At 40.3% G+C, this 14,070-nt stretch overlaps 1 protein-coding gene across 1 annotated transcript in view; it reads left to right on the top strand.

Moving 5' to 3' along the window:
- The window catches only part of LOC126295269 (uncharacterized), a 254,583-nt gene that overhangs the window by 38,161 nt on the left and 202,352 nt on the right, over positions 1 to 14,070 (top strand). The window contains exon 4 of the mRNA XM_049987697.1: positions 4,393 to 4,584. Coding sequence (XP_049843654.1) covers positions 4,393 to 4,584 — 192 coding nt within the window. The remainder of the gene's footprint in view (positions 1 to 4,392; positions 4,585 to 14,070) is intronic.

Raw genomic sequence — 14,070 nt, forward strand, 5'->3', positions numbered from 1 at the left:
GTAGCATTTTTCCATAAGTTTAATAAATACAACAGATACGTCTGACAGTCATCAATAATATATTCTCTTCCACGATTTACAAAAGTCTGTCAATGCTGGGGCAATTTTTTGATTGTGCAGCTGTAGAAATCATGTGGTTTTGAGGCAAAGAACTCGTCGAGGTACATTTGGAGTGCCTTTTCATCCGGTAAACAAGTTTCTTGAAGGTTGATCAATAGAGAGCGAAAAGGTAAAAACCTGAGGGCAAATGAGCAGGTGAATAAGGTGAGTGAAAAATGGATTCCTAGCCCAACTCCTGTATAGTGTTTCTTTGTTCAGTCTAGCAGAATGTGGGCATTATCGTGGATAGCATAACTTCACGCAGTCCTCCTGATCTTTGTTCTCAGATTGCATCCGCAAGATGTCTCAGTTGTTGACAGTAAATGTCAGTGGTGATGGTTACATCTCGAAGAAAAAACTCACAGTACACTACACCATTGCATAACATTATCTTTTGTAGATGCACGCTGCTCTTTGTACGGGGAGTTGTTGCCTGAGGCTCAACCATTCCTTTCTTTTCTTTATGTTGAGGCACATAAGAGGCACCGTGTCTCATCACCAGTAATGATACAGGATAGAAATGGTCGGAGGTGTTCACGAGCCAATTGACGACAGGCGAGCAGAGGTACACGTAGGGCCACCTGCTGAATTTTGTGATTTTAGCTTAGAGCATGCAGTACCCGTACTTCAGATTGTTTTGATCCTTCCCAGTAGCATGCAAATGTCGCAAAATGGTAGAATGATCACAATCCGTCACATACGCCAGTTTTTGAGTGTACTTACTTGGGTCATTGTGGATTAGTGCATTTAAATGATGTTCATCCAACCTCGAATGTCTTCGTGTACGTGAAGAGAAACTAATGTCAGAACTATCCTCCTTAAAATGAGAAAACCATGTTCATGCCTTTCTCTGTCCAGTGGCATCACCCACATACATGACACAAATGTTTTTTGCTGCCTCTGCTGCTGTCATCCATCTGTGGAACTAAAACTAAAGAATATGTCAGAAACATTCCAATTTCTAGCGATTGCAGCTCCATTCACTGTCTGTAAATGACAATACCAAACTCGGGTAGCAACAGTGAACTACCAATAAATAATGAAAATTGATAAATAAACCAATAGCAACAAGATAAACAAAAAGGCTACAAACTTATGCAATGACCTAATACGTAATGTTTGTGGTTCATGCAAAATAATAAAAAACATTTCTTGTAAGAAATTTCTTATAATAAATTAAGAAAGTAGAGAGGAAGATTACTAGAAAAATTCTAGGGCCACGATACAGATTGCAGACCATAGAGACAACAGAAGTATCAAACATCGAAACTGACATTGGAAAGAGACAAATGAAGTTTTATAGACAACTATACAGATTTCCTTCAAACAGACTAAGTATTTGTCTATTGGACTATGTGACATCCCGTAAAGCAAGATGGATAACTGAAGTTAAGAAGGATTTGACAAAAGCAAAAATTGACAAACACATTAGACAAGGATACATTCAGAAGCAAAATTGATAAATGGAAGTTTATTCCAGAGATGGAACCAAAACTATATCAACCAAAGTGGACTAAAGAAAGAAAGAAGGCCTTCAGGGAGAAAATGAAGTAATATTGGGAAAATAAGAACCACCCTAAGAAAGACAGAAAACCACTGCTTATCGTTCTCCAGTGGGGATATTTGCTAATAATAATAATAATAATAACAACAACACAACATTAAACCGACTAAAATCCACAAAAATCAATCTTTATAAGAGATTAGAGAGACATTTTTGTAAATACATACCTGTGTTCTTAAAATTACTGAAATACTGCAACCTTGCAAAAGTCACATATGACTGTCACTGTAGTTTAATTATGTTTAGAATATCTGGTAATTGTCTTTTGACACAAACTTTTTTTTTTTCTCTTTGTTGCTGCTACATCACGAATTCATCTTAGTGTAGTAAACTTACGGCATCAAACTCTGTTTGTTTTTTGAAGCATTTAAAAGCAGTTTCCTGATCTTGATATGCTTCAGCATGAGATAGTCCTGCATCATCATCTGCAACTATATTTCTTTCTGTTTCATATTCTTGCATTTCCTGCTGTTTGTTCATATGCAGTATGTTTTCAACAATTTAGTCACCAAACACGATACGAATATTTTGAGCATTATGGTCAAAAAAGAGACACTCTTTCATATCATCATCTTCACATTCCTGCCATATTTGCGTGTTTGCCGTTAGCTCATTTATATCCTCCAAAACAGAATCAGCCATATCGGTTGTTGAATTTTTTTGCTCCTAATTTAGTACCCTGTTCCAAACTTTATTCGCAGTCTTCCTTTCTGTCAAATCCCACATGTCTGCAGCCATATAGCAACACTTCTTTAAATTCATTTACTTGGAAAATGACAAAAACACTTGTTATCTTTAGCAGCAGATAACAATCTACGTAAAAGTTGTTTTCTATAAGGTCATTTCAATGTTTCAATAATGCTGTGATCTGTTGGTTGTAGTAAGGATATTATGTTAGGAGACAAAAATTTTACTTTAAAATTCCATATCCTCTCTTAACAGCTCAGCCAAAGGATGGGGTGGCATATTATGCAGTAAAAGTAGAACTGTCCCTCGTTTACCAATTTCGTTTTGAAATCTTTTTACCTCAGCAATGAATGTGTTGCCATACCACTAAATGAATATTTTGCTTTCCATTCCATGCACTTTTTTTAGTTTTCATAAAGTAAAGGAAACTCGATATTTTTGAAGCATCTGGGGTTTTTGGATTTTCTGAAGACGAGCAAAGACGTTTTGTAGGTTCTGGTAGCTTATGTACAAATTAATTTTGTTACTCTCTTTTTACTAGTTTTTATACCCTGGAGCTGAACTCTCTCACCAACGAAACTAAATATTTTGAAAATAATTATTTCTAAATTAATTTAGTTTCAATAGAGTTGTAAACAAAGTCCAAGTCAGTCATTTTTGTCCAATTATTTTTTAAAACCACTGCATCTGCATCAGCTGAAATTTTTTCATCTCCTATTTCTAATTCGCAGATTCCGTGACTAGATTTAAATCTGTACAACCGCCTGTTACTTGCCACAAACAATTCATTGCCATCAAGTTTTTTATTTAACTGTAATGCGTTGTCACAGAGCAAAGCACCAGATATCGGTTCCTCAGTTGACTGTTTTTCGTAAAAACCAGTTCGAAGCTTCTTCATCACTTTTTGATGTTTATTACCATCTTCCCTATCAAGTTTGCAGCTGTACTTCAAAATTGAATCAGTATACTTCTTAATATCACCTACATAAACTGAACTCATTGCCTAAATTACCAGTTCATCCTTTATTTTAATGAATCAATACTGTTGATTTTATCTCTAAGTGATAACACCACTCTTTCCTACATTGACATTTTTAAGCGAACCACAGGCACAGCGTGGTGCAGCAGCGTTGCAATTGGAACTGTCTAACTCGAATAATAATGAAACACGTGCCGTTTTGTGTAAACAGTAATGAAACACTGCAGTGTTACGTGGCTTTATGCTACTATTTTATCAGTTTATGTGTTTTCACCACGTAATGCATGCTGTTTACGTCCTCCTTCGTTGTTGAGCGATGTATCACTTTTCGTTCTGACGCCGCACCTCTTCCTTTTCTATATCTTTACTACTTTTTATCTATATAAATGATGAACTATTGGTTTTGCCGTTTAACAACTTTTTAATAACTGTGAAAATGTTACAGGCATCTAACGTGTCACCCGCCTATACGTTTTGCGTGAACCTTTCAAGACTCGATCAATCTGTTTACAAAGAGAAAGAAGAATATCTCTTACTTTGCTGTGGTCCGACAGCGACCTAGGAAGCTCGACGCCCTTGCGGCCCGGGCTCTTCCGCGGCTCCCGGTAGTTTGCAGGTTTTATTCCTCGCCCACTTGCCGCTACGTCGAACTTTAGTGGTGATTGTTGGGCAATGTTTTCCACGTTATCTGCAACATAAATAAACATTTTTCCCACAGTATTTCTGAAAACCCAAAAACAAACTTAAAAGAACATAATAATAAGAATTGTTCTTACAATTATTCGTATAAGTCTTGGTCAATTTAATGAAGGGTGGGACAGGCCTAAGACTTGTGACACCACAACACACATGGACTAGACTACAGAGACGTCTGCTCACAGGTGACGATCTGCATAATTCGAATCCGTATAACTGAGGTCTGGATAATCGAGTCTCCACTGTATGTTGTAAAATAATTTGTTTTAGGGTAAAAGGATTTAAGTTAACTGGATGTAGATATAATGTTATTTTTCTCGTAAACGCGGTCCGCGGCAGAGAGCTGTCAGTTATTTCATTATTGCAGTGGGTCCGTCCATCTCGACCGTCCGCCGCCGGCTCGGTCGAACTCGGCGTACACCTCGGAGCTGGCCAAGCAGGTGCACCGGCTGATTACGAAGCCATCCCCGGCACGGCTGGTGCTGCTCCGTGCGACCGAGCGCGCCACCGGCGTACCCGACGCGCAGCCGTACTACACCTGCTTCTACTGTGAGTGCCGGTGAGTGAGCGGTCGGTCCATCGGTTGGCTCGTGCGTTCTGTGGGATGTGTACGGGATACCCGGCTGTTGTGTGCATCTGGAAATAGTCGAACCTACAGAGTGAACGCGAGCTCCACTCGCTGTGGTTTGGGGATGTTTTCTGAGTGTTTTGCTATAAGGAACTCGTGATCACTAGTTATTTGTTACTGAGTAATTTCATTTAGTTTCATTTATCTCTGTACTTGTCCTGCTCATGTATTAGTGGGTCCCATCTCTTTGACCTAATGCCCATCTTGGCAATCTCAGAATTTCTCGTGCCCCGTATTTATTTTTTTATTAATTTTTTTGCTTCTTTAAAAAAATTGACAAGAATTCCCAGTCCACACCTTGCGTAACATGGGGTTATCAAAAGGAGAGTAAGTTTGGTCTCACATTGGTATGTCGATGACAGCCGTATCAGGGCTTTTAAGCCTTTCTTTTGCCACTCCTGGATAAACAGGAAGGAAACTGGCCCAAAATTCTTCCAATGCCACTTTTTGGAACTGTTCGTTAGCACACAAGTCACATTTTGATTCAGTTGCGTCTTTTTCTCGTATTTCATCAGGAAGTGCTTGCACATTCATTGTGAAGAGTGTTCTTTCTAATTTTCACTGCCAGTCTTCTGAAGACAAACGAGGGAAATAAAGTTTGGACTCTTCCCGGAGGTGTTACAGCTGCTCACTGTCGATAACTCTCCACTTTCTGACATTGAGCGTAGCGTATCTGGAAGTACATTGAACTGAAGGAATGCCAAAAAGCTACTAATGGGAGCTTCCAGCTGATGCTTCTGTAGTTGTATCTTTTCCAAGAAGAGCCTTACAGCATCATTGGCAACCAGTATTGTGGTATTTCTACATTGTAGTTTAAAATTTAGATTATTCAGGGTCTCAAAGGGTCTGCAAGATATTCTAGGGAAAATATAAAGCTGTCATCAGTGAAGGAGTTGACACAAAAGAATTAGTTCAGCCATGATTTCAATTCGCACAGCTTGCTAAACGTATTGCCCTTAGAAAGGCAAGAAGATTGGTGTTCAGCATTGAAATCATTACATAGGACTTGGAAAAAATGAGGATTCACAGCACTTCTCTTAATTTTATACACTTATAGCCAAGTCTACATCTACATCTACATGGATACTGCACAATTCACTCTTAAGTGCCTGGCAGAGGGTTCATTGAACCATTTTCATACTACTTCTCTACCGTTCCACTCTCAAATGGCGAGTGGGAAAAAGTAACACCTAAATCTTGCCATTCGAGCTCTGATCTCTCTTATTTTATTACGATGATCAATTCTCCCTATGTAGGTGAGTGAAAACAAAATATTTTCGCATTCGGAAGAGAAAGTTGGTGACTGAAATTTCATAAATAGATCTCGCCGCAAAGAAAACCACCTTTGTTTCAGTGACTTCCACCCCAACTCGCGTATAATATCGGTGACACTCTCATCCCTGTTGCATGATAACACGAAATGGGCTGCCCTTTTTTTCACTTTTTCGAAGCCCTCCGTCAATCCTACCTGGTAAGGATCCCATACCGGGCAACAATATTCCAGCAGAGGATGGACAAGTGTAATGTAGGCTGTCTCTTTTAGTGGGTTTGTCGCATCTTCTATGTGTTGTCTTTGTTTCGCTTTCCCCACAATATTATCAATGTGGTCTTTCCAATTTAAGTTGCTCATAATTGTAATTCATAGATATTTAGTTGAACTCACTCACTCACTCACTCACTCACTCACTGAGCTTGGGCTTTTTCTGTGAATCATAGTAGGAGGCAATAAATTAAGATTTTTTTCTTTCTTTTCTTTTTTTCTTTCTTTTCTTTCTTTTTTTGAAGCAAACAAGCTGTCTTTCCTTTGAACATTTTTGATGTCCTGTATCAATCTTACCTGATGCAGATTTCACACCACACAGCAATGCTCCAGAAGAGGGAAGTGTCCTGCCAATAAATCACAGTCTTTGATTTGTATTCCGCACAACATTATGTGTGTGATTGTTAAATTTTAAGTTACTCATAATTGTAATCCCTAAATATTTAGTTGAGTTTACAGCCTTAGGGATTGTGTGATTTATCGTGTAACTGAAATTTAGTGGATTCACACTTTACACGATTTAGACCCAGTTGCCACTTTTTGCGCTGCACAGATATTTTGCAATTTGTTTTGATAATCTCATGGCTTTACATGATGGTAAATGACAGCACCATGTACAAACAATCAAAGAGGGCTGCTCAGATTATCTTCTAAATCATTTACATAGATCAAGAACAACAGAGCGCCTATGGAACTTCCTTGGGGAATGTCAGATATTACTTCTGCTTTACTCTGTAACTTTCTGTCAATATTACGAACTGTGACCATTCTGACAGATGGTGTGGACGTGTACGAGTGCTCTGTTTCAGTTTTCCTACAGCGCTACGGATGTCTGTGTCCTCAGTTGCCAATCTCTCACTGTTACGGACGAGTTACTTTCATATCTCAACGAATAAAGAAGTTTAGAGTACGTATCATACAACATATGTGCCTCATTGTGTGCTGCCATTTACAAAAAGCTTATTTCATTATCTCTAATCATTTATGAACTACGACCACACGGTTTGTGATGCCCGAGGATGTGAACGGGCATGTCACCCGCGACCTTTCTTCGGATATAGAACCTGATAACTGTACACAAAATGAGAGGTCGTTCTGCTCTCAGTTTTAAGCAAAATTTTGATATCTTACCTACATTTCATGCAATGCCATATACGACATAAAATTGACCAAATGCAAAACTTATGTGATGGGGTTTTTACCTAAGCAAAATCTTTAAAATTCTGTGCAGTATATTACTTGATATTGATGCAACTTAGTAACTGTCGTATATAATGAAGAAAAATTCAGTTCTTTATTCGGTGGAGATATCAGACTGTAAGATGTGCAAAAATCAAATTTTTTTCACCTAATAGTTTTTGAAAAATGGGATAAGTATTTCATATCGGCCGGAATGCTCTCTCTCAGCACAGGCTTCAGCATTTGGTGAGCAGTACAGCCGTAACTTTGAGCACGGAATGTCTGTAGGAGCAGAAGGGCCGAGAGGGAAATTTCGTATAATGCTTCAATAACTTCACGATATCCCTGCTGGAAGATATCGATAAAATCCAGTTACGTGTGACTTACAGAATTTCTTTTTCCAACAAAAAACTCTTTTGTTTGATTTGTCAATGAACGGTGAGCTGCTGTTAGATAATGCTCCAGAAGCACAGGCCACAATGATTCGTTGCTGAGGATAGGATGACAGACAACACACTGTGGCAGTTGGACATTATGTCTGTCACTAAACGTGACTCTGTACTTCATACGTCCTTCATTATACAATCTTCTTGTAGCGCACATTTTTGCACAGTGTACAAAACCAATAAAAGTACTCTTCACTTCTACAGAGCACAATATGAATTAAGAGCGCAGAGTGCAGGCTGAAGAATGCGCTGTCAGCAATAACTTGGAAACAAGGCTGATGCTGCCAACTCCACAAAAAATGTGCCTGCTAACTGTAAGAAGAATATAAAATCTTTGACTTGTCTGGCTACTCCACCCTTCCCCCGCACTCTCCCCCCTCCCAACATGTTGGGAACCACTGTCGTATAGCGTGACAGACGACACGTTAGTCTCTGAGACACACAGGTGAGCCAGATGCGACTCGAACCCTCGGTGGAGTGATGACCCGGGCTGGTGTACTGGCCATCCTGAGTGTGGTTTAGGCAGACGCTTGGCTGCTCCCCGGTTTCTGCATCACACATCGAACAGAACGAACGGGACTCGCAGACGGGTGACACACGTGACTTTGTGCCCTTAACTCTTTCGCTCTCTGCATTCCGTGCTGACGGTGGCTTTTGTTACGACTGCTCTGGTCGCCAAATGCTCGTGCCGGTGCCGAGAAATGACGTCACAGCCGATACGAAATATTTACCCTCCGAGGATACCAAATGTTTACCTTCCGAGTTTCCGAAAACTGTTAGGAGTAGAAATTTGATTTTTGCGCATCTTACAGTCTGATATCATCACTCGATAAAGAACTGAATTTCTTCTCGTTATATGTCCTATTTACTGCACTGCATCATATTAAGTAAAATGACATCATACATTTCGGTGAATAAAATGTAGATAAGATATCAAAAATTTTATTTAAAATTGAGAGCATAACAGTATTTAATTTAATTTTGGAGTTCTCGTGTTTTATATTTGACGGAAGGTCGCGCACGATGCACCCTTTCATGTCACTGTGCGTCGCACATCGTAACAATTGCCGTATCTCGTAAATGACTCGCGATAGTCAAATGAAGTTTATTGATAATTATAGCGTGCTGTGAGGCACGTATGTTACCTTCGCACTGTAGGGAAACCGAGCGGCACTCGTATACGTGTCGACACTGCCCGGGTAACGGCATAGCGGGACGTGTTTGTGCACTCACAGCAGCAAAAGTGTTACAATAACAGAGGACTGCAATGGTAGGAAGTCTGTCCGGCAGCAGAGTTATATAGCTTTACACTCGACCAGCCTTTATTCGTGTAATATTATATATAAATATACAGACAGGACCGAACGATCGATCTCTCCACTGTAACCAATAGAGGCAAATACACTATTCAAGTTCCGTTACATCTATCTTGACTCGTATTGTTACAGCGGATCAGTGGAATGGAAAACTGCGTGTGTCAGCCATAAAAATGTTTTATAAAAACAATGATAGTTTCGATGTTTTTATAATTTAGGGCGTCATGATGCTCTTCCGTAGAAACACGCGATAAAATGTCACATAAATAACTTTGATGACACTGTATCTGCCCTCAAGAAAGAAAACAGGACAACCAAGAAGTGTGCCTTCTCCATCAAACATTCGTGTTGTACGTGAGTCTGTCTTATGGACCCCACGGCATTCAGTTCGTAAGCAAGCAGCAGTGGTTGGAATGTCCCAGGATAGTGTTCACAGAATTCTTCATCTCGATTTAAAATTTTGTCCGTACAAGCTACAAATGACAATGATTACCAGTTACGATTAGGATTCTGTCAAAAAATGATAACAATAATAAATAATGACGATGAATTTCTAAACAAGTTGTGGATGTCAGATGAGGCACATTTTCATCTCGCAGGTTATGTGAATAAACAGAACTAATATTGCTGGGTAAACACAAATCCTAAAGACATTTATGAGCGCACTTTACATGCCAGTAAAGTGACAGTATGGTGTGGTGTTTCATGACATAGGATTATCAAACCGTATTTTTTTGCTAATGAATAGGGAAACACAATAACTGTTAATACTGATCGTTAGGTGGAGATGGTATGAACTTTCGTGACACCTCCATTGAACAACTTTCCAAACGTTCAAGAAGACTGGCTTCAGCAGGATGGACCGACGTCACACACCGCATGGCAATCAGTGGCATATGTGCAAGAATTGTTTGACAACCGTGTGATCTCATAGTTAGGTAACATTCCCTGGTCCCATAGATCACCAGATTTATCTATTTGTGATTTCTTCTTGTGGGGCTACCTCAAGAGCAATGTCTACACGACTCGATCGAGAACCCTAGATGAGTTAAAAACAGAGAATTTGGGTTGCAGTTCACAGTATCCCAGTTGAAATGTTGCAGCGGTCAGTGAGGAATCTCAACAGCACATTTCCCGAATGTATTTGTACAGGAGCACGCCATCTAATGGACGTAATTTGTAAAAAATGATAAATGCCATCAGTGTTTCGTAAATGGCAAAGTTGTAATGTTTCAATTACTATTAATGCAATTTCTTCCCTTCATCGTTTCTAGTTTTATAGGATTGCAGAAATGTTCCTGTTTTTATCTGTCACTCTGCACATTGCGGTCTGTGTGGCGAAAGGAACATTTTCAAGATGTTCGACAAAAGAAGTTTACAAAAAATGTAAGTAATTCTGTCCTGTCATTCACTCTTGTAAAATGACTGGACCTATCAAAAGGTGCTGCACCATTTATTGAAAAGCAGTGGTGGATGTTGGTTGCCATTGTAGCATGTGATTTTTTTCTGCATCCATTGATGATTATTACATGTGTTGTTGATTCTGCTCCCTGTAAATGTGGCTTCATCAGTGAACAGTGTTAATGGTAGCATATGACAATTGTGATTTGACTAGTGATAAAATTCATGTCATATGGCATTGTCGCCAATGTGGAGATGGTGAATGTGCCGAATATGAAATGGGTAAAAGTGTCCCGTATGTAATGTTTGCCTTACACGAGTTCGTAGGTCATCTGTATTTGCAGAAAGTCACCATCTCGTAGTAGGACCACACTGTGCTGCTATTCCACAGAGGCTATTAAACTACACATTCAGAAAACAGTGCGAACCTGAAGAATACAAATTTCATTCCAATGTGGTGAAAACTCCGGTAAACACTCCACGATTGAGAATTTGGCGAAAATTGCCAAAGGTACCACTCAACAGCTGCAGGAGCATTACTGTAGAAGAAGCTATACAGAAACAACAAATGCAGTTAACTGATGCTTCTCTCTGCTGCAGTTTGTCCCTCGCTACTTCACTCACAACTTGCTGTGGTGGGCAAGTTTAATGGCGGAAGAACATCATGTGGATAGGGGATGAAAGCAACCAGGTAGGTTGGGCTGCAATGAAACATCAAAGATATCTTGTAGGAAAGACACACACATGTGTGCCACTAGCCCAAGAACAAATATACATTGTGCCCTATTTCAGAAAACATTCAGAATAGGTCATTTGTTCCTATGGATTTTTTTGCTTCAAACAAGTGTTGCTGTCGTGTCCCAGAATATTGAGCATTCCTCCTGAGACACCCTGTATAAACTTTAAATCGTAGTCACAAGTTGATACCACCCACACAGCCCTCAGCCTCCTCCCCATCCCATTTACCTGAAGATGAAATGGGAAACGGAAAAATATCTTAGGGGCGGGTAAATGAGAATTGAGGTCTGCACTGTTCTCTAGCAGCAAAACATGAATCACAAATGTAATAGTGTATTCCAAATAAAAGTATTCTGCTTAATTACAATATGTTAGGTTTTTCATAGAGCCCCAAAATTGCTGGAGCTATCCACGGACGATCTGCAACTCGATCAGTCCGCACCTGGGCAGTTGGAAGCTTGCAGCAGTTAAGAATGATCTAGGAGATGGTCACCGTGCTTCATTAGGGCAGTGTGTCAGGTCTGTGTAAGAAAAATTTTCATATTCTTCGAAAGACCATTAGGTCAGATGTATGACAACAGGATGTCCATAATTAAAGTTCCAGTTTCAAAACACAGTTGAAGGAGAATTACTTCTCACAGTGATGTCATATTTGAACAGCATATTATTCCTGAAGGGGGAAATGTCACAGTTCAAAAAAAGAAATTAAAAAAAAATCAAAATACGATGGCTATGGTTTGACTGTGGTTTGAGTGGTATATTAAACTGTCTGTACTCTTCAATGTGTATGAGTGCAGAAGTCTGGCAGTCAGTTCAATAGGTAAGCCCAACTACCACAGCAAGCTCGTACCACATCAGTTGCAAAAAATTGTTATTAATTGCTCTGAGGCAAAAAACCATATAAAAAAACAAGCTGACTGAGGTTTTTAATTGTTGTGGGCCCAGAAACCACATGGAAAGCAAAACAACATTGGATTTTAACTGCCCTGGGAGCTAAAAACTGCATAAAATTTTAAATAACATCAGTCTCTAATTGTCATGAGATTAGTATGAGACGTGTCCAGTATGCTGTCCACTGTTTTCTGCCACAAGTCGAAAGTGAGAAACGGCACGACCCACGACAGATCGGAGTGTCTCGGGCTCGACATTGGGAATGTACTGTGCAGTGTGTGCCTTCAGTTCAGTTACGTTCATCGCCTGAGTGCCGAACGCGACTCCTTTCGACCGACCCCGCAGCCAGAAGTCGCACAGATTAGGAGCAAATGGTCTAGATGGTAAGGCTGTAGGGAAGTGCTGGCTGACAATTCCAGCATTTCCGAAATGCTTCTACAGCAGCCGCTTCAGCGGTCGGTTGGTCGATTCGGGGAGAGGTCCAAACTGTGTGGTCATCGGTCCCGTCAGATGACAAGAGGATAGTGAAGGAAGTTGGCCGTGCCCTTTCATAGGAACCATCCTGGCATTTGCCTGAAGCAATTTAGGAAAATCACGGAAAACCTTAATCGGGATGGCTGAACGTGGGTTTGAACGGTCATCCTCCTTAATGCGAGTTCAGTGTACTGACCACTGTGCCACCTCGCTCGGTGCCGCTTCAGTGGCTGTGCCGTATGCAGAGCAGTGCCGTCTTGCACAGAGCTGATCCTAGCCACATGGGCGAGCTGTTGAAAGACTGGAATGCTGTTGGTGTGCAGAAGATTCTCACAGCATTTATAAGTGCTGCTACAACTAACAGGGCCTGAAAGACTCATCTCCTCAAAAAAAAAGTAATGATAAATGATGCCATCAAGCCACAACAAACAGTCACATCTGCAGAATGAAGTGGTACCACTCAATGCACGTGCAGATTTTCCGTTGCCCATTTTCTGCAGTTCTGTGTAGTGACACATCCTCAGAGATGTAAATGGGCTTCATCAGCCCACAGAATGTTCCACGGCCATTCATTGTCCACTTTTGTGTGAGCAAAAAATTCCAAAGCGAATATTTGTCTTGCTGCAGGTCAGCAGGTAGCATCTCCTGAACTCGGGTGATCTTGTACGGATAGCAATGTGGGATGTCTAGTAGGATTTTACGCACTGTGATCGCAGGCACGTCCGACGTGTGGGCAGTGCGTGTTTGCACGTCACCTCTCGACCCGTCCTAAAGTGCTGTGGCCACATCTTTGACAGATGTCGGACTTTGACAGATGTTGGAAGAATTGCTTTCCTCCCTCTGCCACATTCCACTTCAGAGGAACCTGTCATTTTGAATTTTGTAATCATTTACCCCAGACCCTTATTAGATATAGGACCGATGTCTATTTTCGTACCCTCAAGTGTTCGAAATTTCTGCAGAGCTGTTAATGCACAGTCACCATTTGTGCTGACTCACAGTCACCTCCCTTGTAAAAGAGCTCTACTGGCAGCATGTGATTCTTTACGGAGAGAGTCACATTGGGCATCATGGATGGGAAATGGGGAACGACCTCGTGTCTGTTGGTGTGCGTACTCTGACACTTGTAGCGCTATATATTGGTAAAATTTTTGCTAAAATTTTTTAATCTGTGATATTTCTCCCCCGTGTCAATAATATGCTGTTCAAAGACGTCATTCCGAGCAGTGGCTCTCTTTGTAAAGCATTTTGAAACAGGAACTTCATTTATATACACCCTGTAGTACCTATTGTTGTCTGTGTCACAAACCAGTTTGAAGCGGTAGCATAGAAACTGTTGCGTAATAAATATTTATAGTAGTAATAACACAGTATTAGGTGTTGTATGCTCCATTTATTTTATTGTATTGCCATTATTTCTTATGTTTTGCAG

Source organism: Schistocerca gregaria, chromosome 11 (genome assembly GCF_023897955.1).
Source record: "Schistocerca gregaria isolate iqSchGreg1 chromosome 11, iqSchGreg1.2, whole genome shotgun sequence".
In the NCBI taxonomy this organism is placed as follows: Eukaryota; Metazoa; Arthropoda; class Insecta; order Orthoptera; family Acrididae; genus Schistocerca; species Schistocerca gregaria.